Source organism: Capra hircus, chromosome 26 (assembly GCF_001704415.2).
Source record: "Capra hircus breed San Clemente chromosome 26, ASM170441v1, whole genome shotgun sequence".
NCBI lineage: Eukaryota > Metazoa > Chordata > Mammalia > Artiodactyla > Bovidae > Capra > Capra hircus.
The window spans coordinates 8,317,517-8,342,269 of NC_030833.1; the positions used below are offsets into that span (position 1 = coordinate 8,317,517).

The 24,753-nt window shown below is 54.0% G+C and overlaps 1 protein-coding gene across 6 annotated transcripts in view; it reads left to right on the plus strand.

The window, feature by feature from the left end:
- CHST15 (carbohydrate sulfotransferase 15) overlaps positions 1-6,344 on the plus strand; it is an 80,673-nt gene extending 74,329 nt beyond the window's left edge. For all 6 annotated transcript variants that reach the window (XM_018041483.1, XM_018041479.1, XM_018041480.1 and 3 more), the window contains 2 exons: positions 1,866-2,013; positions 3,930-6,344. In XM_018041483.1, coding sequence (XP_017896972.1) covers positions 1,866-2,013; positions 3,930-4,120 — 339 coding nt within the window. In that variant the 3' untranslated portion in view covers positions 4,121-6,344. The remainder of the gene's footprint in view (positions 1-1,865; positions 2,014-3,929) is intronic.

Below are 24,753 nucleotides of genomic sequence, written 5' to 3' on the forward strand. Positions count from 1 at the left end.
GCGTTTCTTGAGGCTCCATCATGTACTGCCCGCCTGGCTGACCTTTACCCATCCACTCCCTTCTGGAGGTCAGACCGGTCCTGCAAGGCCCAAATCCCGCATCCTAAGTCATGCTGTTAGACTGTCCAGTGGCCAGACCCACCCCCCCTGCCCCCCAGGCAAGCGAGATACTCTCATCAGGCAGGACTTCCCAGGTGGCTTTCGGTGGCCTCTCAGGAGCCAAGGACCAAGGCCAGACGTCTCTGTGAGTCAGGTTAACGCTTCACCACACACGATTTTCAGTTTGGCACAAGAGAAGGCACAGGAGAAGGACAAGGACCCCGAAGTGCAGGTGGACAGGAAGGGCTTCGTACAACGCTGCTCACACTGGGATGTGCACACACACTGAAGGTCCTAGACCTCTGTGTGGCACCTGGCATTTGGCGGTTCCTCTTGTGGCTGGTTGCTGGGCATTTGCAGGTGTTTCTCACGGCTGTTGAGTGCTGGGTGTAGAAGCAAAGGCAGCTGGGTCCTGTGTAAAGGAATTCCATGCCATTGGTGGGCATAACCTTGGCCTCTCCCTTCACCCAGGTCCTCTCTGTGAGATGTCGTGAAGATACCTACAGGGTGGTTCTAAGGATGAAATGAGACCCTGAGTGTGGGAATCCTTTGTGCATGGGACACAAAGGCCTGCACAGGGCAGCAAGCATGAGTGGTGTTTAAAATCCAACTTCTGGGGACATCCCTGGTAGTCTAGTGGTTAAGAATTCACCTTCCAATGCAGAGGGTGGAGGTTTGGTCCCTGGTCACAGAGTTAAGATCCCACATGTCTCTTGGCCAAAATGTAAAAACAGAAGCACTATTGTAACAAATTCAATAAAGACAAAAAAACAGTTCAGTTCAGTTACTCAGTCGTGTCCGACTCTTTGCAACCCCATGGTCTGCAACACGCCAGGCCTCCCTGTCCATCACCAACTCCTGGAACTTACTCAAACTCATGTCCATCGAGTTGGTGATGCCATCCAACCATCTCATCCTCTGTCATCCCCTTCTCCTCCTGCCCTCAATCCCTCCCAGCATCAGGGTCTTTTCAAATGAGTCAGTTCTTTGCATCAGATGACCAAAGTATTGGAGTTTCAGCTTCAGCATCAGTCCTTCCAATGAACACTCAGGACTGATCTTTAGGATGGACTGGTTGGATCTCCTTGCCATCCAAGGGACTCTCAAGAGTCTTCTCCAACACCACAGTTCAAAAACATCAATTCTTTGGCGCTCAGCTTTCTTTATAGTCCAACTCTCACATCCATACATGACTACTGGAAAAACCATAGCCTTGACTAGACAGACCTTTGTTGGCAAAGTAATGTCTCTGCTTTTGAATATGCTATCTAGGTTGGTCATAGCTTTTTTCCAAGGAGCAAGCATCTTTTAATTTCATGGCTGCAGTCACCATCTACAGTGATTTTGGAGCCCCCCAAAATAAAGTCTCTCACTGTTTTCATTGTTTTCCCATCTATTTGGCATGAAGTGATGGGACTAGATGCCATGATCTTAGTTTTCTGAATGTTGAGTTTTAAGCCAACTTTTTCACTTTTTTCTTTTCACTTTCATCAAGAGGCTCTTTAGTTCTTCTTCACTGTCTGCCATAAGGGTGGTGTCATCTGCATATCTGAGGTTATTGATATTTCTGTCAACAATCTTGATTCCAGCTGTGCTTCATCCAGTCCAGCATTTCGGTCCACATAAAAAAATCCAACTTCTGAAGATAGTTGTTTGCTGGGATTCCTCTCGCTGTTGGTTTATAATGTGTGGTGCATATAGAAAAGTATCTACGGTTTTGGAGGAATTACCCCTGAACTAATGCCCGCCTTCTTGCTTGGTTCTAGGTGAGGCTCCAGGTTGGGCTGTACGCCGTGTACCTTCTAGACTGGCTCACTGTCTTTAACAAGGAGCAGTTCCTCATCCTCCGCCTGGAAGACCATGCCTCCAACGTCAAGGACACCATGCACAGGGTCTTCCAGTTCCTCAGCCTTGGTATGAATCTCGAGCCGGACACCCACAGAGCAGGGCGCGAGTTCCATGGACACTGACCTGCCGGGTCCCAGGCAGACTCTGTGAGCCTGAGTAGGGTGGGCCTGGGCTGGGAGACCTGCAGATTAGCACCTGTTGGTGAAGCACCAGCTCCAGATGGGGCCTTGTGCGCAGTGTGGGGAGGGGGTCTCTGGGGAGGAAGAGACTGCCACTCATCTGGGAGCTTACGGTCCAGTGGAAGGAGAGGAGGAAGCAAGGCTTGAATCACCTAGTGACAGGGTGACACGGGTGAGGAGTAATTTAGCGTCCTCATACACGTGAAATCCTTACACGTGACTTGGGGGTCCCAGCTGCTGAAGGGATCTTGGAAGCAGTGGTGTGCCATGAGGATGGACAGGGGTCCTGACTGCTGGAACTGTCTTGCAGAGGCCATAGGGCCTGGAGGACGGGATGGGCAGGTCATTGGTTGTCCCTGCTTTGCTGGGACCCCTGGAGGCAGTGCCACGTGGCCAGATTTGGGCTCCTGGGCCTCCAGGGTGAAGGACCCTGTTCCCACCCAGAGGAGACCGTCCCCTCGAGTCCCTAGTGGCACTTTGTGGTAGCAGGCCGACTCGCAGGCCCCAGTGATGGCTGGTAGAGGCGTGTACACAGGTGCAGAGTGCTCCCCGGCGGGCAGCATCCAGGACCCCTCGAGAGGCTGGGCTGACCTGCGCATTCTTCCCCACACCCACCCAGACGCCCCTGCAGCCCTGTGTGATGAGCTTGCCTGGGAATTTTGTCAATTGAATATTTCCTGAAATCCATTTGCCCACCACTGGGACTCAGGGCCCTTGTGTCATTTGATTCCTTTCTTCTTTTCTCGGAGACCTCGTAATGTGATAGAGTATGATTACTTTTTCCTTTTAAGGCCTGGAACCGTTTTTCCTTTGATTGGGCCACCTGCAGACTCTGGCACATTTCAGTGACTCGTCTTTGGTTCCTAAGATGGACGATGGCAAAGGCCAGTCTGTTCCTTCCCTGTCACGTAACCCAGGGATACTGGGGTGTAGTTTTTGTGCATGGGCCCAGGACTTCAGCCTGACCCCAAGAGCCCTGGGGCACAGAGGCTGAGCAGGGATTCTAGAGGTTAAGCCAGTGAGAGGCTTAAGGTCCTGAGGGCTCAGGGTGGAGGCGGCACCCTTGGGAGGCAGCACCTGCTGGTTTGTTCTTGGGCCTCTCCCCATGGACACCCCTGCTGTAGCTGGAGGTTCAGCCAGTGGAGGGTGGTCCCTGGGCATGGGTGGCCCCCACCCGTCCCCCCATGATGACTGCACAGCAGGACACACAGGGTGAAATATGGCCCCACCACGAGGCCCTCTGCAGCGGCCTGGAGTGGAAATGGTGGAGGCAGAATTCGAGTGGCCGGTTGCGGAGCATCTCTGTGCAGAGGCCGCATGTGGCAGGCCACAGCTCTCCAGGCACAGGCCAGCTCCTCTTTAGGGGGCTTTGGAAGTGAAACTAGGAGGCGAGGCTGTGCCCAGAGACCGAGCTGTGCTTCCAGGGCAGGTAATCCACCAGACCACGCAGAAAGCATCTGCCTACAGCACGGGAGACCCGGGTTCAATCCCTGGGTCAGGAAGATCCCCTGGAGAAGACAGTAGCAACCCACTCCAGTACCCTTGCCTGGAAAATCCAATGGACAGATGAGCCTGGTAGGCCACAGTCCACGGGTCACAAAGAGTCGGACACTACTGAGCAACTTCACTTTTACTTTTCACTTTCCCTCAGCAAGTCCGCAATGAATCCAGCCAAAGAATCTGAATCTCCATACACAGTCTTACGGGAACCTCCTGACTCCTCAGGAAGCATGGCCCGGATTCTCTCATCAGAGTTTCTTAAGCCCCTCACTTGCCTCACAGGCTCTTTCCTTTGTGTTCCAGGACCCTTAAGTGAGAAGCAAGAGGCCTTGATGACCAAGAGCCCGGCATCCAACACGCGGCGTCCCGAGGACCGGGATCTGGGGCCCATGTGGCCGGTCACCCAGAGGCTTCTGCAGGACTTCTACGGGCCTTTCAATGCCCGGCTGGCACAGGTCCTCGCTGATGAGGCCTTCCTGTGGAGGAAAACGTGAGACCGGCTTCCCGGAGCCGGCAGGGCTGTGGTTTCTGTGACTTCCATGGTCTGAAGGTCTCTCTTGGTGGGGAACTCTTGTGCTCAGAGCCTGGAGGAGATCCCCCTCCCTGGGCCCGTATTTGTGGAATCTGGTTCCGAATCCTTTGTGACGTCACACAGCCCAGCAAGGACCCATCACCAAGCCTCGGATGGAGGCTGTTGGAGAGTCCACTTGGAAAGGGGTCCCCTTCTGCTCTGAGAGTGTCTGGGCTCCAGGACGAGGCAGGCCGGTGCTGGGCGGGGGTGCAGGAGGGTGCTGGGTGTGGAGTCTGGGCTTTGATGATTCCAAGATCCACTGGAGGCCCCAGCCCAGGGAGGGCCAGGATACACACTACACATTCAGTTTCACAATCCTCTGTTCAGGTCACTAAACCTCATGATGGTGGAGAATGGATTCTCATGGAGAATCATGAGGTTCATTTCATTTTTTTTTTTTTTTTTGCCTTTTACCCCAACGTCAGCCCTTCTGTCTCTTCAGATATAAACCCTATCAACTTCACTATTTACAAGAGAAAAGACACAAGCCAATTTTGGGTAGCACATTCCTGTCTTGGACCTCCTCCCCTTCTGTCCTCGTGGACTTTACTTATGTTTAAAAAGAAAGCGAATGTATTTAAAACAAACCACTTTCTGCATTTCACTGGCTGGAGCTCTTTTTCTGTCCATCTAGATGTTTTCTCAAGAGGGTTTTTTTTTTTTCAGTTTCTAACTGGAGATATAAATTCAGTTTAAAATCAGAAGGGAAATGGTTGCTGTTAATGCCAGACTGAGCACCTTGAAGGAATACGGATTTTTCCATGGACCTTGGCCCCAGCTGTGCCCCTGAGGGCCTCAGAGAGCTGCCTGCGCTGGGAGGTTTTAGTTCTGGGGGCCACAGGCTCCACTGCTCTGCCTTCCTCTCTAGTGAGCTTGTTACCACTTTCTCCTCCATATGTGGCCAGAGGGCCTTCCTCACCCAGCGAACTGCAGAATGCCCGTTTCTGATCCAGAAATACGCACGTGAGCTCTGCCTGGGCCGGACGAGCTGTGCTGGGATTCCATATGAGAAAGCCGGGAGCAGATCCTTGACAGAACTTTCTGGGCCACTTGGCAGCTCGTTTGCTGTCAGATGCGCTGACAGTCTTGCTGTTTCTTGGAGGTGATGGGAAAGATTGAACACTGTCCTTGCACACAAGCCCCAAGGCGGGACCCCCAGCTAAGCTCTGCACGTGGTTGTCAGTGGAAGCTTCTGCGAGTCAGAAGTCTCTAGGTCGAGGTGCCGGGCACACTACCAGTCAGAAAGTGCAAACACCTCCATGGGCAGCCGCCACTCGTGGGGCTGAGGATTCACTCAGCTGTCCCATCCCTACTGCCGTCGGAGGTGGGATGCTCTGTCCACTTGAAGGTGCGCGGTGGGCTCGCCCATGCCCTGGCTGTTTCCTCTGTGGAGGAGCCCGGGTCCCGAACTCCCACTTTCAGGGACAGGCCCCCTCTTCCTCTCTCCCCGTGGCACTCGGAGCAGCAGCCCACAGGAGACGTGGCCTGAGCACGAGGTTCTGTAGGGAGATATAACTGGCGCATTCGTGTGTATTTATTGGCAGTACAGGTGTGCATGTGTGGGTGCGTGCGTGTGTTTCTCAGTGGGTTCCCTTCAGTTCTGTTGCCTATCAGCCCCCTCTGCTCTGGACTCAACCCCCATTCATGGGTTCATTCCTCTGCCAGTTCTTTAACAGCTTGTCGGGTTCAGCCCACGTTTTGCTCTTCGGCCCCAACCGTGGTCACAAGGACTTTGCTCATGCACCCCTACGCATGTGAACAACATGCAGCGTAATTCTGCTTCTTACAGAAGTGTAACCGAAAGTCTTACTTCCAATATTATTTGGTTTATTATACAAATCTTTCTACAGACGCAGGCCCATCCTTGGGGGCCAGTCAGCACTGTCTGCGCGGACCCGGTTTCTCCAGGGGCCTTTCTCCAAAGGGCTGTCTGCCCGCCGCCTTTGCTTTCCTCTGCTCTCGCGTGCGAGGCCCCTCTCCTTGTGACAGCAGAGCTGCTGTTTCGAGCGGTGGTCCTTGAGCCCATCATCCCAAACCAAAGCGAATCAGAGCCTCTCTCACGACCCGAGTTACTTTGTGTCCCCAAAGCTGTGCATCCGACTGTATTAAACTGTACCCCCTTCGTCGCGTTAAGGTGTGTTCATGAACCACCGATGTGCTGTCTTTTTGTTAATACTGATCGTAACTAAATGCGGACCCCGGAGGGCACGCCCTTCCTCCTTAGCCATCACAGCACCCATGGGAGCATCTCCACCGAGCGCAGGCGCGTGAAGGAGCCACAGGAGGAGCTCAGTGTCTCGCCTGCGGCACTGTGAACCCTGTATGCAGGGGACCTGCCACGCGCGGTGACGGTGAGAGAGAGGACGTGGACGTCCCCAGGGACTCCCGTGTGCGGCCGGCGGATGGTGTGAATCAGGGCGGCGAGATGCAGCCCTGTCCACAGACGGGCCTAGCGTCGTCTTCAGACATTCAGACATTTCAAGCTTGGGTGATCAAAGGTCCTGCTGCTTCCAACAGGCTGCTCTCCTCATGTCTCAGGCCTGCCTGGCCCCTGGGGGCTGTGAGTTTGAGGTTCCTGGTGTCACTGTGTACATGTCATTGTCCCTGGACACCCAAGGCCCCCAGGTGGAGCCAGGGCAAGCCTGAGGGAGATGAGGTCACCTCAGGTCTGGGGCTGTGGGAGTCTGGGTCATCCTGGAGGCAGTGGGGGGCTGGGTTGGTTCCCAAATTCTGGAAAGACCCACTCTGGGTTCGCATCTCCCCAACACTGCCCCCCACAGTGGTGTGTCAGAGGGGAGAGGGGGTAGCAAGGCCAGGCCTGCCAACGAGGAGACCCCCAGCTCCTGACGGCAAAGCCAGGGACAGCTTCACTCAGCGAGGAAGGTGCTGTGCCTGTGAGGAGGAGGGGCGGGTGGGAGACGGGGATGGGGGCAGATGGGGGTGTCTGGAAGGTGGATCCCAGGACCCCCCTCCCTGGGGGCCTGTCCAAAACCCCCGCTGCTGTGAGGCCACTACCACCCCCACTCGGGACCCAGCTCTCAGGGAACATTCTGATGAGGACCAACTATGTCTGAGTGTAAACTTTCACTCAGACTGAGTGCCCAGTCTCCAGTCGTGTCCAGCTCTTTGTGACCCTGTGGTCTGTAGCCCACCAGGCTCCTCTGTCCATGGGGACTCTCCAGGCAAGAATACTGGAGTGAGTCGCCATGCCCGCCTCCAGGGGTCTTCCCCACCCAGGGGTCGAACCGAGATCTCTTAAGTCTGCATTGGCATGCAGGTTCTTTACCACTAGCGCCACCTGGACTCTGGGCTGTAGGATGCTAAAGCTAGATCAGCTCTCCTTCCCATCTGCAGGCCATACCTGCAAAGCCCCCTTCCCAGGTAACATGACATATCTCTCGGTTCCAGGAATTAGGATGGAGGCATCTTTGGGAACCTTCATCCAGTCAGCAACAGGGGGTGGTCCCGTGAGCAGATTGGCAGTCAGAGAATGCAGGGGGTGCCCACTGGCCTGCCTCTTTTGGACAAGCAGGTCTGAGTGGGCAGCATCTGCCTAGCAGAGGAAGGCCCAGCTTCCCAATGTGTCTGTTCTGAGACGGCAGGTCTTCCTGTCCAGGCAGTGCCTGTGAGAGGAGGGAGGGGACAGGGTGAATGGCGAGTGGTTCCTTCATATGTTTCTTCCAAGTGAGCCTTGCGGTGGTCCCAGGGGGACCTGCAGAAGCCACACAGGCACTTCTGAATTTCTGAAGTTCAGCTGCTCTGAAGTGAGTCATGCTTCCATGGGAGTCGCTTTTGAAAACCACACAAACGGTTAGAATGTCTTCTGGCCCCCGAGGGCCTCTTGGGGACCCACCGGCCTCCAAGAGGGAAGCCTTTGGAAAGCAACCGGCAACCTCGCTGTCAGCACCTGTGCCTGGTGGCCCCAGGCTGGCCTCCTCTCTGTGACCTTGGCTCTGTTCATGCTGCTGAAGCCCCGCCCCGTCAGCATGGCCTCGCCCCCTCGTGTTGCCTGACCCTGCCCCTCGTGGTGCCCGGCCCCGCCCCCTCGTGGTGCCCATCCTTTGCAGAATGGCTCCTGCAGGTCCCAGTGGGCAGGGCGGAGGCTGGGCAGTCCTGGGCCTCTTTGACCTGCAGGTGGCCGTCCCTGAGAGCCTGCAGGTGACGAGGACACCACAGAGACGGAAGTGGTGGCACCTCAGTGTCTGCAGAGGCCCCTCAGAGGAATAATAGTCGTTCCCCCTTGTCCACCATTTGGAGTGGCTGGGTCCTCCCGCCAGGGGTCGGGACCAATCGGCTGCACCTGCATTCATCACGCGCACACTCGGGCAGAGCAAGAAATAGGGCTGTCTATCCTGTGTGAGCCGCTGCCCTGTGGGTGCCTGGCTTCGAGTCTGGGGCACAGAGGAGAGTAGAAGGGGGCCTCAGCCCCCACAGTGGAGGGATCCAGCTGGGGGTAGCAGGGCAGCGAGCATGGGGCCCGCCAGGGCTCCCAGGGCCTTCTGTCCACCTCCAGCTTCGAGCAGGCCCTTTAAGTTCAGGCCCGGGTCAGATCCAGAAGCACGTGGCCTGGAGCCTGGGCCTCCCGAGTCTCAGGACTTTCCCAAGACCTCCGTGAGGTAGTGGGGGACCCCGCCCTGCACTTCCCTGAGAAATTCCCTTCTCCCAGAGCAGAGAAAGCCCAGGTCCTGGGAATAAGGCTGGAAGGCTTCCAGCATCTTCTCCTGGAGTCATGGGCCATCTTTCTTCACCATTCTTCCCCTGAAAGGCACAGTCTGACTTGCACCCAACAAACTTGGCCCCCGAAGAGGATAGTGTGGGGAGGGGGCGTGGGGCCAGCCCTGGGCCTGGAGCCAGATGAGCTGGGTTCAAGGCCAGGGTTGTGTCCGCCCCATCTCCTCGCGGACACCACAGGCCCTGGTAATGGTACATGAAAGTATAAAGTGAGGATCCGAGAGGCTACCCGTCTACCTGAGGTCCCACAGTTCCGATCTCTGGAAAGAAAGAGCAGAATGTCAGTTCAGAAGTTTTCCTTTATACCTTCCAAGTCAGAGCTCTTAACCATGCTACAGCGTACATTTCCCACCCCTCATCAGCTTCCCCCTCCCCAGCCGCCTGTCTGCATGTCACGTGTCAGCCCCATCTCTGATACCCTTAGGCACAGGGCAGCAGTTTCTGGGTCTTCTGGGCAGAGGTTTCTGCAGACCTGCCCATCCAGGGGTCTAGGTGGTGACCGGAGCTTCTAGGGGCAAACAAAGGGAAGGAGACACAGCTTTGTTCTGCCAGAAGGGTTTCGCCACTGAGACTCCTGCCGGCAGAGGAGGCCTCCAAGTCCTGGGCTGGCCAAGCCTCCCACTCACAGGACCAAGCAGCCTTTAGGGGGCTGGCTGTGGGGGCTTTGGAGTCACAACAGAAATGGACGGGCTGTCCCTGGACTGAGCCCTGCCCGGTGGCCTCAAAGGCACCAAGGGGACACCCAGCTAGAAGGTCAGCAGAGTTCGCATTTAACTTTTTAGCAGGGGTTTTCAGAGCATCTACTTTGCACAAGGCTCTGGGCCAGGCATTAGGGCGGGTGGAAGGCTGCTCATCTGCTCATTCAGTGATGGCTTCACTGGTTCTTTCACCACGTATTTATGGGGCCCTGATTGTGTGAAGTGGGGGTGGGAGAGGGCAAAGGTCAGAGGTCAGAGGCCCGGATGAAGTCCGGAGCTGTGTCCACGGTGGGCAGGATGGGCTGGGTGAGGTCAGAATTCTCAGAGCATCTGTAAATCCTTCTTAACCACATACACATTCTTAAACATTTGAGTTTTACTTAAAATATTTAAAGTACATTCATGTATCTGTCTTCTGATATAAGGGCCAAAGCCTTTTGCCCAAACATGAGTCTGCAGATTGGAGTTTCGGGTTGCCTTTGTGGCCAAAACCACATGGTGCTGAATCAGAGCTGGTTTCTGGTTTTCGTTCTCTAAAGGGGCATGGGAACTGAAAGGCCCTTGCGAAGCGTCGGCAGGCAGAGTCTTTCGTCATCCGTGTAGTTACTCCCCTTGTGTGCTGGGACTTACCAACCCTTCCGACCTGGTTTTCAGAAAGTGACTCATATTTTGCGCTTGTATTTCATTTGTTTACATCAGCAGTTCTCAAGGTGTGGTCCAAGGATGCTGGCGACCCTCAAGACCCTTTCAAGAGATCCACCAGGCAAAACTAAGACTCTTCATGACCATACCAAGACGTTGTTCACCCTTTATCCTCTCATTTCCTCTTGAAAGTAACAAATGATGAATTCTAGAGGCTGAAGCCCGCTCTGATAGCTGATGGACTACACGCTTGTGCATTCATGGGCTTTGAAAGTCTTTCCACCTTAATTTCTCCTGTAGGGAAGCCTGGTGTTCTGCAGGCCATGGGATCACAGAGAGTTGGACACAACTGAGCGACTGAACAACAGCAAATACTGATAGATGTGAACCATATAAACAAAAGCTCTTTGGGAATCTTCACTAATTTTTAAGAGTGTAAAGGAGTCTGGCTACCAAACAGTTTGAGAAATGCTAGTTTCTATATTTATTAAATCACACATGTCTGATATCAAGCACAACTGGCATAAGAAAGACTTGGGAATAAGCGTAACTGACTTGTAATAAACACAGAGTTGCCTGGAGGGCATTTTGCAGAAAGGCCAAGAGCACTAAGCCTGCCCTGAGCATCGGCTAGGATGCTGCGGGATAAGGAGACGGGCACCTGTCTCCGCGGAGGCAGACGAGCGGCATCCACAGTACCCGAGGTGACGGAGTGACAGCGATGCTGCTGTTATGGAACACACGCTGAGCGCCAGGCCCTGTGCTCAGCGTCTCCGTGGTCCCTCACCACCACTGTGAGAGAGGTCCTCTGCTTATACAGGTGGGGAGCTGAGGCTGAGAGGGGCCAACACTAATAAGCCCGAGACCACCGCCCCCCCAACCCCGGCTCCTAAGGAGCAGAGTTAGTCCTTGATCTCAGGTCTGCTGATCTCCAGGACCTGCCTCTTAACCAGCTGTCCTCACCTCTGAGTCCATGAAGTCTCCCTAGTTTCTAAGGAGGCAGGTGAGGCAGGCAGAGACTCAGGTGAAGTCAGGTGGGTGCCCGTACCTTCTGCACAGTCTGGGCCGGGAGGCCGACACGGGCACTGGGGACTGAGGTCAGGACCAGGTGGCCTCTCCAAGTCATTTCCTTGTAGAAGCAGTGGAACGGACATGCCCCCACCCCCTCTTCCATGCACCTCATCAGTCGTTGCCAGCCTTGAAGGGGCCTTTGGGCAGAGCCTTGATCCTGGCCTCTGCCCCCTCTTTCTGCCTCCCCTCTGTGTCCTGCACCCATCTGGAAGGGAGGAAGCTGAGCTGTGTGTGTGCTGAGCCCCTGACTTTTTAGGGGATTGAACAGGAGGGACCGGTGGCTCCAGGGGCCCTTTCATCTCATGGTCTGAAGCTTTCTCAGAGCCCAGGAATCTCGGGTTGCTCCCATCCTGCCAGTTCTGAGGTTAGTAAGGGGCCCTCTGTGTTCCCTGTGGCCAGCAACTCCTGTGGCGCTGTGGGTTCGAGTCACGGGTAAGGAATGGGGAGTGGCCGCTTCCCTCCTCGGGCCGGCCTCCCCACGGTCACCATGGAGATCGTTTGTTTACTCCCACCTCCACATGAGATAATCTGGAGAAACTGCCATTTTTCTACACTTTCAACATGATTTGGAATTCAGGCAAATTCCAAAGCCACGCCAGCCTCCAGTTCCAAAGGCAGCCTGCATGGACCTTAGGCTGCCGGCCAACTTCCCCTAAGAGAGCACACACCTCACCTCTGTTCCACATGGTCTGTCTCCCTGCCTTTGCTTGAGCCATTGTGCCACGAGGAGTGCCCACCCGCCCCCATTGTTCAACTGAGTCAACTTCATTCCCCCCCACCCCAAGGCCAAGTGCAAGCATTACCTCCTCCTGCATGACGGCCTCCTGGGTTCCACCCTGTCTCCCACCTCCTGACCTGCTTGAGGACTCTTCCCCTTCTTGTCTCACCTCTGTCTAGCGTGGCACTGATTGCTTTCCACGTGACTCGGTAGTCACTCGTGTTTTCGTCTCCCGTCCAGACAGTGGATCCTGGGGACACACAGGCTGTTCCTTCCTCCACCCTCAGATACCCAGCCGTGGAGCGATGTTCCTGAGAGGGAGGCCGAGAGCGCCTGGAGAGAGAACTGAACTGGGAGCTTGGTGATCTGGACGACCCTGAGCAAGTGGTTTGACTTCTCCGAACCCTGGTTTCCCCAACTTCTGAGCAGTGTGGGGGACCTAGAGGACTGCAAGGGGCCTCAGATCTGCGTTTCTCTTTATTGCCTTTTGAGAACTTGCCACATTCCCCAAGGTGCTTCCATGCCCAATGTGTTTTGCAGAGAAAGTGTCTGGAGAAGGGATTGGGGTGGGTGTGGCAACCCCCTCCCCATTCTTCAGGGATTCCAGGAAGCCAGCCCTGGGAGTAGGAGGCTCCCACTGACATGCAGCCCTGTGCTGCCCCCGTGTGACCCGTGTGGGCACTGCACCAGGAAAACATTTCTCACCAACCTCTCTGAGGGGCTACCCTGACAGATGCCCGTCACCAACCTGGCTGGCCCGATGGCCCGCTCGACCTCCTGCTGTCTTCCTGCTCACCTCTCACCTGGGCCAGGGAGCTCCTGGTGACCAAGGGTCATCCTAGGATGAGGACGCCCCAGGGTGGAAGGGCTAAGATCTCCGATCAGCCAACCAGGCGAGTTGTTCTGGAGGTGCCACTGTTTGGCAGAGAAGGGATTTCAGGGGCCCCAGAGGTGCTCACACGTGCTTCTTGGTCTCCAGGCCCTTCCCAACCCCCGTCTAAGCTAAGAGGCCTGCAGGCCATGTAGGATCATGCCCGTCATGCCTTTAGAGAAAGGGAGGCTGGGAAAGGGCCAGACTGACTCCCAGCCCAGTGGTCCATTCGCTCCATCTGGGGCCACCAGGACACAGAGCTGATGCACTGAGCTGAGACCCTTCTGCCCTTTGAGACTGGTGGTGGTCAGACACCCGCCCCCCTCCCCCAGCCCCTCCCCATCTCGGTCCTTCCCACATGGATGCCTCCCCTTCTCAACCCTGACGGCCCGCCCACCCTTCCTAGTACCCTGTCCTGAGCGGACCTGAAGTTGGGTCTCATGCGCCCTCCCAGTCTCAGGAGAGCCTGGGGGAGCCCTGATGCCCCTGGGGGCCCCTGAGAGGTGGGAGTGTAGGTGATGAGGACCAGGCTTGCAGCTTCTGCCTGCAGACCTAGAGCTCCTCCTCACCCATCATTGTTCTGCCGTCTCCACTCCCCACAGCGTCCTTCCTGGGCTCTCCTCTCTTCTTGCAAAATGGATCTTGAGTCTCCCGGCTTCAGGGCCATCTCCATAAGCCAGGCTTTGTGGCCTCTAGCCCCACCCAGGCAGGCTCTGCTACCCTTGTCCTTCCTAGATGTGAGGGGACAGAGCTCAGGGGTCCAGGGGGACCCCCTTTCTTTAGGGGATCGTTGGCTGACACTTGTCCTGCCTTAGTGTGGGCACACTGAGGTCTTGGACTTCCACGTGGCTCTGGGTACTCCTCCTGCTTGATCTGACCTTCCTTCCCCACCGCTTGCTCTCCCTCCTGCAATGAGGCATGTGCTGGATGGAGCAAAGCTGGGCTGGGCTGGACTTGGGTTCCAACAGGCAGGTCTGGAGACATGGCCACAAGGCAGCTCTGGGAGTGTCCAGGGTGTCAATGACAAGCCAAGCTTGGTACAACCCAGAAGCATCGCTGTGCACGCACTGCCAGGACATTCAAAGACACACTGCCTAACGAGCAAAGAAAATGACCGCACTTTACCAGCTGCTGCTGCAAGACATGTTTGAAGGGTCCAGGTTGTCACCTTCCCTCCACTTCCTCACAGCTGTCTCCCTCAGGTTCCTCAAGCTCCTGCTCGTCTGTCCCAGTTGCTCCAGGAGGCTTCTCCCCCGCCACCTGGGGACTGCCCCTTTCGGAGCGTGTGACCTTCTCAGCACCCTCATCAGCTGAGAGGTGACCCAGTCCAGGCTGCTCGCGTTTCAGTGGCCAGAACTCGTCATGTGCCCCCTCCATCCATGGGACAGGCAGTCTGCCAGGAGCTGGAAGGAGAATTGATGTCCAGGGCCATCTCCAGTGCCCCCAGCTCCCTCAGAACCCCCACAGGTTCCAGTCTGGCCCTTCTTAGTCATGTTCCCACCTCTCAGTCACTTCCGGATTTTCTGCCTCTTTGTACCCGCACTGCATTCTGTGAAATTCCCTCCTGTTTATGTCTCAGTTCACCAAATCTTTCTACTTCTCTACATCACCAACCGTGGTCTCGAAACTATTAAGTTTTTCATTATAAAATGACATATTTGGGTCATTTTCAATTGTAGAATTTCAATTTGGTTCATTTCAAAAAAGTCTATTTTTTTTTCATAAAACTTTGTTTTTTAAATATGGGTTTTGTCCCTTCTTTATGTCTTTAATCATTCTAAATATGATTTATCATTTCATTTGAACTGTTCTGTGTTATAAGTGTTTGGAGGATTAATCATTCTGTTTTTATTATTTTTTTTAATCTGCTGGCGTTCCCTTGTGAATTGTTTCCATGTGTAGTTTGTTATTTTAAAAAATCATTATGAGTTTTTCTTGGGGTACGTTACCATTTTTTTCCCTAGGAAATTCCCATGAGCCCTGGGATTGGAGATATTTGCAGAAAGGGCTTTTATTTTTGCTTTGATCTGGACCCAAAGGGTCACTTCTCTGGAAACAAAGTTTGCAATAACTTTTGGACTTGGGATGCCCTTGCTTTATAGGAGGTATAAATTAAAGTTGTCTATGTGATTAGGAAGGGTTTCTTTTTGTTGTCCTTGTTTGTTTATTTGCTGTTTGTTTTCTGTTTATTCTAAAAAAAAAGTTTTTTTCTGGAAAAAATGAGACACAATTTATCCTGCTTCCTAGGCTAGGAATTAGGGGACATTTGTTTAGATATTTTTAAATAGCACCCAAGCAGTTTGATGTCCTTTGCAGCAGAAAATACGATGCAGAGCTTGGGCGGCCAAGCTGGTCGCTCCTCCGCGGAGAATGGGCCGCAGGGGCCTGGGGAGCGACAGCGAGGAGGGAGCCGGCGGCCGCGCGTCCTCCAGGGGGCGCTCCTGCAGCGAGCCCAGGCCCCTGGGCGAGGTTCTCCTCCCTGGTTACGGGTTTGCGGTGACTGGGACGCTGAAATTAAGAACGAAAGGAAAAATCCTTACCACCCCTCGCTCCCCAAATATATCTATGTGCATTTGCATCCATTCGGCTGTATTTTTCAGCATTTGCAGTGTTTTCCTGACTATCTGAGAGATTTGCTGCGCTGGCTGGGGAACCAGGACGGGACGCACGTCCCGCAATCCCGGCTTGTGTCCTCTGCTGTGACCCTGCTCAGTGGTTCCACGGCTCAAAGAAGCGTCAGTGTCACTCTTCATCAGACTCATGACCAATACTTCGTATATTGCCTTGTGTTTAAAAAATGCTCACAGTCAGGCAGAGCTGGGTTTCCAGGCTTTCCAGTCTCCCAGTCTAAAACCCTCCGGCAAGGACTGAGAAAGGGAAGAGGAGGAGGAAAAAAAGGTGAAATCTTGTGAGTATGTGTGTGTGAGTGAGTGTATGTGAGTGTCTATGTGTGTGAGAGAGTGTGAGTGTACATGAGTACGAGTGTGTATGAGTGTGTAAGTGTGTGTGTGAGTGAATGTATGTGAGTGTGTATGTGTGTGTGAGTGTGTGAGAGTGTGTGTGAGTGCATGAGTGTAAATGAGTGCATGAGTGAGTGTGTATGAGTGCATGTGTGTGTCTGTGAGTGTGTGTGAGTATATGTGTGTATGTGTGTGTGTGAGTGCATGTGTGAGTGTGAGTGTGTGTGAGTGTGTGAGTGTATATGAGTGCATAAGTGAGTGTGTATGAGTGCGTGTGTGAGTGTGCGCATGTGTGTGTGACTGCATGCATCTGCATGTGAGTGTAAATGAGTGCATGAGTGAGTGTGTATGTGTGTGTGAGTGCATGTGTGTGTGTGTGAGTGTGTATGTGAGTGAGTGCGTGCTTGTGGGAATGTGTGTGTGTGTGTGTGTGTGTGTGTGTGTGTGTGTGTGTGTGAGTATTTGGTGTTATCTTCTATCCCCAAGGCTCCTGGGCAGAGCCTGCAGCCTGCAGGAAGGAGGTTCCTTTCTGTTGGGGTCCCCAAGAGCAGCAGTGACCACTTGGATCCCTGGGCCCCACAGTGGGACCTGCGTTCACCTCTGGGACACTCTGGCCGAGGAGCAGCCCCCAGGCGAACAGGGCAGGGAGAGGCCCGCGGGCTGCGTTCAGCCACTGCAGGCCCACCAGGGTTGGGGACGTGGCGAGACCAGTGTCTACCTTAGAGGAGGGGATGCTGTCCTTGGGACGGGACACCACTGTGTAAGCAACCGTGGTCATGTCTAGGGCTGCTGGGCGCTATGGAAGCTGGGGGACGGGTGGCTTGGGAGAGGAGAGCTGGAGTAGGGGTGTTACTTGGACATTTGTGTTGATGAAGGAGGTGCGGGGGGCCAGACTGAGGGGGAGAGAGGACAGGATGGCACTTGGGCTGACTTTTAACCTCAGTTCATGTGTCCAGCACAGACTTCTCTGCAGAGCCCATCTGCCTCCTGACCGTCACCACCACCCAGCATCACAAACCGGCCTCAGGGGCCGACACCCCCATCCTCTCCACAGCCAGGGCCCCAGGCCAGGAGCTGTCCTCAGCTCTCTCCCACCCCATGCTCCTCTGGCCTGGGACCCCTCCCGCCCATCCCTTAACTAAGGCCAGACTTAGTTAAGACCCCTTCTCATCATCTCCACGCTGCCTCCCAGTGGCTGGGCAGTGGTCTGCCTGCCCTCAGCGCCCATGCTGGCTCTCTTCACAATCAATCAGCCAGAAGGAGACTTGCAGGTATGAGCTGGGGGCTGTCACTCTGCCGGAACCCTGTCAAGACATCCCCTCACCCAGACAACCACTGAGTCCTTCCTGTGGTCCTCCAGGCCCTGAGTGACCTGCTCTCATCCTCTGCGACCTCAGTTCCTGCCATATCCCCTCCCTCCGCATCCAGGCCCATGGAGCCCCCAGCCTGTCCTCAGTGCCCAGGGTCTCTGCACCGTTGATCACCCTGCCTGTCACTCATCAGTCACCTGGCAACAAGGCCACCTGAAGGCTGTCATTCCAGGTCCCTCTGCCTCTCTGTGTCACAGTACTTTTCATCTTCTGTGTGATCATCTTTCACTGATGAACTTGGCTTACTGTTTTCCTGTTTCCCTTCCCTGGTGGCTCAGACAGTAAAGAATCTGCCTGCAATGCAGGAGGCCCGGGTTTGATCCCTGCGTCAGGAAGATCCCCTGAAGAAGGAAATGGCAACCCACTCCAGTATTCTTGCCAAGATAATTGCATGGACAGATGAGCCTGGCAGACAGCAGTCCATGGCATCTCAAAGAATCGGACAAGACTGAGCAAATAACACTTTTGCTAACTAGCGCCATGGAGGGAGGAGTTTTGACTGTGACTGCCTGATACTTCCTGTCCCAAGCTCCCAGGTCAGTGCCCAGCACAGGCTGGGGCACCGCAGATGCTGAGGATGTTGGATGGAAAGGGAGGCTGGCTGGTCTCTAAAGGAACTGGAATTTTTTTCCGGTCACCAGAATAGATGATGGATGAATTTAAGCTAAGATGCGACGTGAGTTGGGAGGGAGCAGGGACCACAGAGGAAGCGTCTCCAGAGCTGAGACACAGCTCCTTCCTGACCTAAGCTCGAGGCGAAGGGTTTCTGTTTGCTGTTTTTAGGTAAATAGGGACTTGACTGTCTAGGTAAGTCCAGGTTTAGAAAACTAATAACCAGGGTGCTGGCCGAGGGAACGCCAAGCTAGACTTTCTTCCACAGCTACTCAGATAGTAGCAGCTGATTGGAAACCAGTCTGAGAGGCTGAGATTTCACTGGTGATTAAGTCTGGGTGGTGAATAAGATGTAAATGAGAGGCACTTCTGATCCTCTGTAACTGTCCTGTGAGATCAGAGAGGGTTTGTAGATCTTGGGGAAGGTGGAGCCAGACTTAAACAATGAAATTACCAGAGGGGGAAAAACATCTCTCCACTAGCAATGTGCTGTTTCCTTAACAGACTGTCACCCCTGTTGGCTAAGCCCTGAGAAGAGTCTGGGCTCCTTAGGTCTCGAGTGCCAATGGCCTTGGAACCTGGCCACATCTTGCATCACAAAGTCTCTTACTAAGAATCTGCCAGCAGGGGGTCAGGTGGCTCTAACTTTGAAAACAGAGCAATACTCTTCTTTCCATGGAAGCTTGAACGGACCCCGACATGTTGGTGGTGGGGGTGACCTGGAGCTCAGATCTCTATCCCCTGCTCCTCAACCCTCCTCTCCCTACCCCCAGCTGTGACAGTCACACATTTTATACAACTCAAGCAATGGTTTCATTGACAAGTGCAATCAACTAAAAGTTCCAGCCCAAATAAGTGGTTAGAATGATGATGGGCGTGTGAGCCGCGCTGTACCGTGCTTTTGTGCGTCATCATTCAGTTTCTGAACAAGGGCCGAGGCGGGGGCTCTGAGAAGCCACCCGAGGATGCAAACTGCTTCCTGGTCCCCCGACAGGCCCAGCAGAGGGCAGGCTGCAACTGGGGATGTGCTGGAGCCGCTGGGAGTGAGTGGCTGCGACTTGCTTCCCAGCTTCTGGGCAAAGTCCATGGATGCAGGAATCTGACTCCCTCCAAAGGCCCGCTCCCAGCCCGCTGGCCCCTGCCTGGACCCAGCTTGCTCCTCATCAAGGAGATAGTCTCTGAGGGTTCTCTGCCCTAGTCCATCCACTGGTCCGGGCTGGCCTGGCCCTTGGAGGCTGGGGTACTGGGCCGGGGGCTGGTGAGAGGGCTGTCCCCCTCCTCCCTGCTGTCCTTCTAGGCCAGCTCACCTAGTCACCACTGTGTCTGCAGCTCTTAGCCAGCTCCAGGCCCTGAGCCCACTTGGCAGCCCTGAGCCAGCTCCGTTGCCCACCTCAGCTCCAGCCCCAGGCTACATAGACAGCCAGGCACAAAGGGAGGAGGCTGGGCTCAACCCCTGGCTCCACCAGTAGCCGAGGGACCTCAGCTCTCCACACCTTGATTTTCTCATCTGTAAAGTGGGACTAAACCAGTTAATATTTGAGAAACGTTCAGGAGAATATCTGTTATGTCATGTATGAAAGATGGACAGATAGTGTCAACAGAAAAGAAAACACAGCCTAAAAGTTGGGAATTATGTTTTATTTGGCAGGACAAAACTGGGGCTTAATGGACGCAGCTTCTCAGATTGCTCAGATGGACTGCTTCAAAGAGGCGAGGGAAGAGCCGGGTTATACAGGGGCTTTTGCATGAGAGATCGAGTGGTGGGAACATCAAAAGATTACTGTTAATTAAAAGAAAACCAGACATCTCAAGCCAATGAATTTAACACTTTTCTGTCTATGTGAAGATGCAAGAGTCTGGGCTTGTTGACATCATTCCTTCCATATGCACTTTGGCCATCTGGGGCCACTGGCCGGTGCTTTCTCATTGTGAGTCCTCTCAGGGCTCGTTGTTGGCGAGGGGTGGCTTACAGTGGCTTGATGGCGGCAGTAGCCTTTTCTTACTGATGAGGGAGGCCACACTTTTCATTTGCAATAGATATAAAATTTTCTTAAGCTGTAGAACACTGCTTTCCCCCTTGTCACCGTGAGCCAGGGCTGACCCAGAACCCCGCTTTGCCTGGCTTTGCCAGCCCACGGCCAGAGCAGGTGACCCATGGCCCCTCCTGGATCTCTGGGCTTCTCAGTCTGGGGCAGCTGATGTATTTCCTTCAAGGAGATTTTAAACCACGATGCTCTTGTCCCGGTATGCTGTGGAAGGAAAGGGGATGGAGTTTTCCTCTTATTGCTTTTCAGCTCTCAGAGGTTGAGTTTCCCTCTCAGATGCTGGAGAAGTGAGGAGACCCTGAGACTATATACAGGTCTGGATCATTCCAGAAGGCCCCAGAGGTTTGCAAAGTTGCTTAGTGCTACCGGGAGCTGCCAGGCTTCCCCTCTGACCTCCCTGACATCCCGGGCACCCGCAGAGGTGGGCAGGGCATGGATGAGGCAGAGGAGGCTGTGATGTGGACACCACCGCCCTCCATTTGGGTCACAGCACAGGAAACTGGACCCTGCATGAGGCCTCTTTAATCACCTGGGCTGGTATTTATTCCTGAGACCTGACCCACCCCACCTCGTCCTGGGCAGGCCGGTCTTTCCAACAAAGTTCCCTGGAAGCAGCTCCTGTTCCCTCTCTGCTTAAACAACAAGGACTGGCCTCTGCTCTGTCTGACCACGTTTCAACAGGCTTTTTATTGTGGAATAATTCCAGGATGTGTGCACCGTGTGAGTTTCAGGACCAGACCTTTCTGGTTTCATCATCTTCATTCCGTTTGGTTTCCTCTGACTCATATAATCAGGTGAAATATTAATTGCAAGGAGAAGGCTAGACGCAGAGAGGTGGACATGATTTGGCCTGGCTGTTCCATTTAACAAGGAGGAAACCCGCCTGGGGTAGGGGTGGGGAGGCACTTGGTTCATCCGGGGCCTCCTGGGCCCCATCTTGGTCCCTGGGTCTTCCTTCTTTGTCTCGGCTGACTTGGTCCGGTCTGTGATACTGTTTTCCCAGCAAGTGGCAAAGCACCAGGATGACCTATGCCTGCAGGAAGCGTCCGGTTAATCTGGAAGCCTTGGGGGGGAGCTGGACCCTCTTGAAAAGGAAGTCTGGGGTGGAGAGAGGCCACTGTTTGAAATGGCTGTGGGACGAGGGGGAGGCACAGATTCCCACATTCCCTGCTTGAGTTATTCATTGCAGGGACACGCTGGGCTCATGGGCGACGTGGATGAGGTCCTCATGTCATGGGTGACATGGGGGTGTTAAAGTGGAAGCTCTGCCCTCAGATTCCATAAGGGAACGCACGCTGGCGGCTGGGACATGTGATTGGGAGGCCGGCAGGTAGGCAGGGCCAATCACAGCATTCACAGCAAGCACGGTGCAGGGGGTGGTGGTCCTTGGGCCAATTAGGACCGGCATTTCCCATCCACAAACAGAAGAGGGGGTCACGTTGCAACTTGTTTCATGGTGTTGCAAGGATAGGATCGCTGAGCTTTCTTCCCAGCTGTAGCACAGCATCCGCCCACAGGTCCAGCACGTTTGGGTGGTTAGAGTGAGAAATTAAAGAATCACGTCACTGATGTAAAAGTAATTAAACCAGGAGGCCATGGACTGAGTGGCTCGATGCCTGGTAGCCCAGCTAAGCTGGCTGAAACCTCAGCCAGGTCAATGCACTGGAATCCAGGCAGATACGCATAGGAACAAGCAGCCAACTAACTGTCCCCAGCAGGGCAACGGCCTCGGCCCTGTTGTTTCCCTGTTTTGTGTCCACATCTTTTGTATGAAAACCTTTCCCCTTATTCCTGTTGGTGGCCAGCTCCTAACCATCTTTGATTTTAATCAGTGTATGCTCAAATGGGGGCTTCTCAGCACTGAAGAATCTGCCTGCAGTGCAGGAGTTTCAGGAGACATGGGTTGGATGCCTGGGTTGGGACGATCCCCTGGAGGAGGCCATGGCTACCTACTCCAGTAATCTTGCCTGGAGAATCCCATGGACAGAGGAGCCTGGTGGGCTACAGTCAGTGGGGTCACAAAGAGTTGGACACGACTTAGCAACTAAAAGAACAATAGCAACAATGCTCAAATAATCTCTTGAAATTTCTAAAGTGCCTCCATTTATCTCTTACCACTGAGCACCTTTCATAGGTAGACGTCATTAGCCTCATCTACTCCCTGTGGGCACAACAGGACTCCCTGGGGAGATGAGGAGGGTCTGCCCAGGCTCAGAGCCCTAGAGGTTCTCAGCCCTGGACACACACTTCCAGGAAATTCTGCTGGTGCCCTGGAGTAGCCGCAGGTAAAGCTTCGTGGGTGCTTCCCACACTAGGGTCCCTTGGGGCAGGAGGGTCTGTGGTTAAATGCCAGCATAGTGAAGGCTGGGAGATTGGCTGGCTGGCCCCTTCCTTTTGAAATCTGAGGATCAGGCAATGTTTTGTTATGGAGTTTTGCACGACTGGCCAGGAAGTGGACTCAAAGTATCTGAGGGTGGAAGTTTTCAGGTTAGGGGCAGGCTAGGAGCCATTTCTAAAATGCAGGGAGAATAGACCCAGAATTAGACTGAGGTTTCGTGTGGCGAGGACTTGAGGACTTGAGTGCCAGGCAGGAGCATGCTTGCTGGCTCAATTGCTCGGTCATGTCTGACTCTTTGTGACCCCATGGGCTATAGCCTGGACCTCTGTCCATGGAATTTTTCAGGCAAGGATATTGGAGTGGGTTGCCATTTCCGTCTCCTGGGGATCTTCCCAACCCAGGGATCAACCCCCTCATCTCCTGGGTCTCCTGCATTGGCAGGTGAATTCTTTATCACTGAGCCACTTGGGAAGAAGGCAGATACTAACCTTGGAGGCACAGAGCGTGGACACCCGACAGAGACCCAAGAACCTCACCACATGCACTGTGCGTTCTTCCATTTGATCAAACCAAGCCATGGTCAGCCAGCATCCCTGAGCAGTGGGGCTGGCCTCCCTTAAATAGCCATGGCCCGAGCAGTGTGTGTGTGTGAAGGGTTTCAGGGGTGGTGTCTCAGAGGCAGGGTTTGGAGCACATGGCTTATTCCAGATGTAGAAAGCAGGTGTGTGGGAGGATGTCCAGGGCACTGAGAGAGGGCGTGGGCTGGTTCATCTCAAGGCCTCTCTTGAAGGAGGAAGTGTTCTTCGTCTAAGCCCCGCTGTCTCCAAACATGTGAACACGGGGAAGTGTTCTCTTTTGAGAGTTTGGTTTCTCATCTGTGTTGTTAACCAACGTCGCTACAGAATCTCTCCCAGGGCTGGGGTTTGGGGTGAGAGGGGGCTGCCGAGCGTCTTGGGGGCCAGGCGGTGGGTGGATGACATCAGAGGAGCCCTAGGGTCCCAGCTGGTCCTTATTCTTCCAGGGCTGCAGAGTGGAGGTGAGGTGAGCTCCAGGCTCCCATCCTCTGTCCAGGGGAGGTGCCCAGTCTGTCTGCACAGGGTTCTTGTAAGCTTTCATTTGGATAAGGATTTTGCACTTCCCTCTATCCTTTGGAAACCCTTGGAGCTCAGAAGGCTCTCCTGACTCTTAACATTTGATGATTCTGCAACAAGCCTTCCTTCTAGGACAACAGATCTTCCCTGCTTTCTTTGCAACCCAGAGTTTCATGGACGAGACTCTCAGTGCTGAGACTCAGGGTATCCCTGGCAAGTAAGACGAGCTGGCCATCCTATCACGTTCCCACGGTGCTGCTTATCTTTCGAGCCACGCTTGCTTTGGAAAGCCTCTTTGATGCCTGCATGCCAAGAAAAATGGGATTGGGAATCCAATCCAGTAGTAACACTGGATGAGAGGGGAGGGAGGCCCATCCCATCTCTGTCCGGAAAAAAGCAGCATTTACTTTAATTTGCAGATCACAGAGCGGAAGCCAACAGGGGCCTTAGGCTGGTGTGACTGATGGGAGCCCAGGGGAAGGGGAAACTTTAAAAGGGAGAAGAATTTCACACTGAATCTCTTAATGTGTTTTTACAAAGAGGCTCATAAAATCTTCAAACATAGACCTGGGATGGTCATATTTATAGACACGGCATCAGCAGCAATGGCAGTGCTGGAGTGTGAACAGAGACTCTGCAGAAACACAGCAGGGAGCGACGTGGATTAAAGTGACAGAACCACCTCCAAGCAGGGGAGGCGGGTCAACCAGAGTGTCTGTGTCTGGCCCCCTACGGTACGGAGGAGGCTGAGTGACAACCTAGTGTGAGGTTCAAGATCACTGACTCTTGTTTAAGAGCTTGGTCATGACTATCTCTGCCAAGATCACCTGGGGAGGGGAAGGCAGCCTAGACCTGAGAAAGGTCCTGCTCCCTGAGCATTTAATCTTCTAGAGGAAGATGAGTGACTTCGACATTTGCTCTAGACCAGCAGACACTCTTGTGATGGATGTGAGCTGGGATGAAGAGGGAGGTGAGGCTGGCTGTGTGGAGGGAGGTCCCTGAGGCTCCCTGCGGGGAGGACCTGAGCAGGGCCCCAAAACATCCAGGAAGTTGCAAAGGGAGGGCATTGCAAGCAGGGGACAAGAAGAGCTTTCCGACCAGACTCATCTGGGAGAGATGAACTTGGGAAAGAAGGCGCCGGAGAGGTGCCTGCCCGCATCAGGGAGTGACCTAAGCCCACCGAGGCCGAACATTCAAATGGAATTGGAACAAGTCAAGTCCAAGGGCAGACCTTTCAGATCTAGTTCTCCTCCACTCTTTCTATGTGTTCCCACCACTGCCTGAGGAATCTGGGCCTTGGCATGACTCTGTTAACACAGTGGCTTGTTAATTTTTTTCTGTTACGTGCATTAAAGAAGTGATTTCCAAACACTGAACTATGTGGAAAAAATGAAGAACCAAGTGTTCCC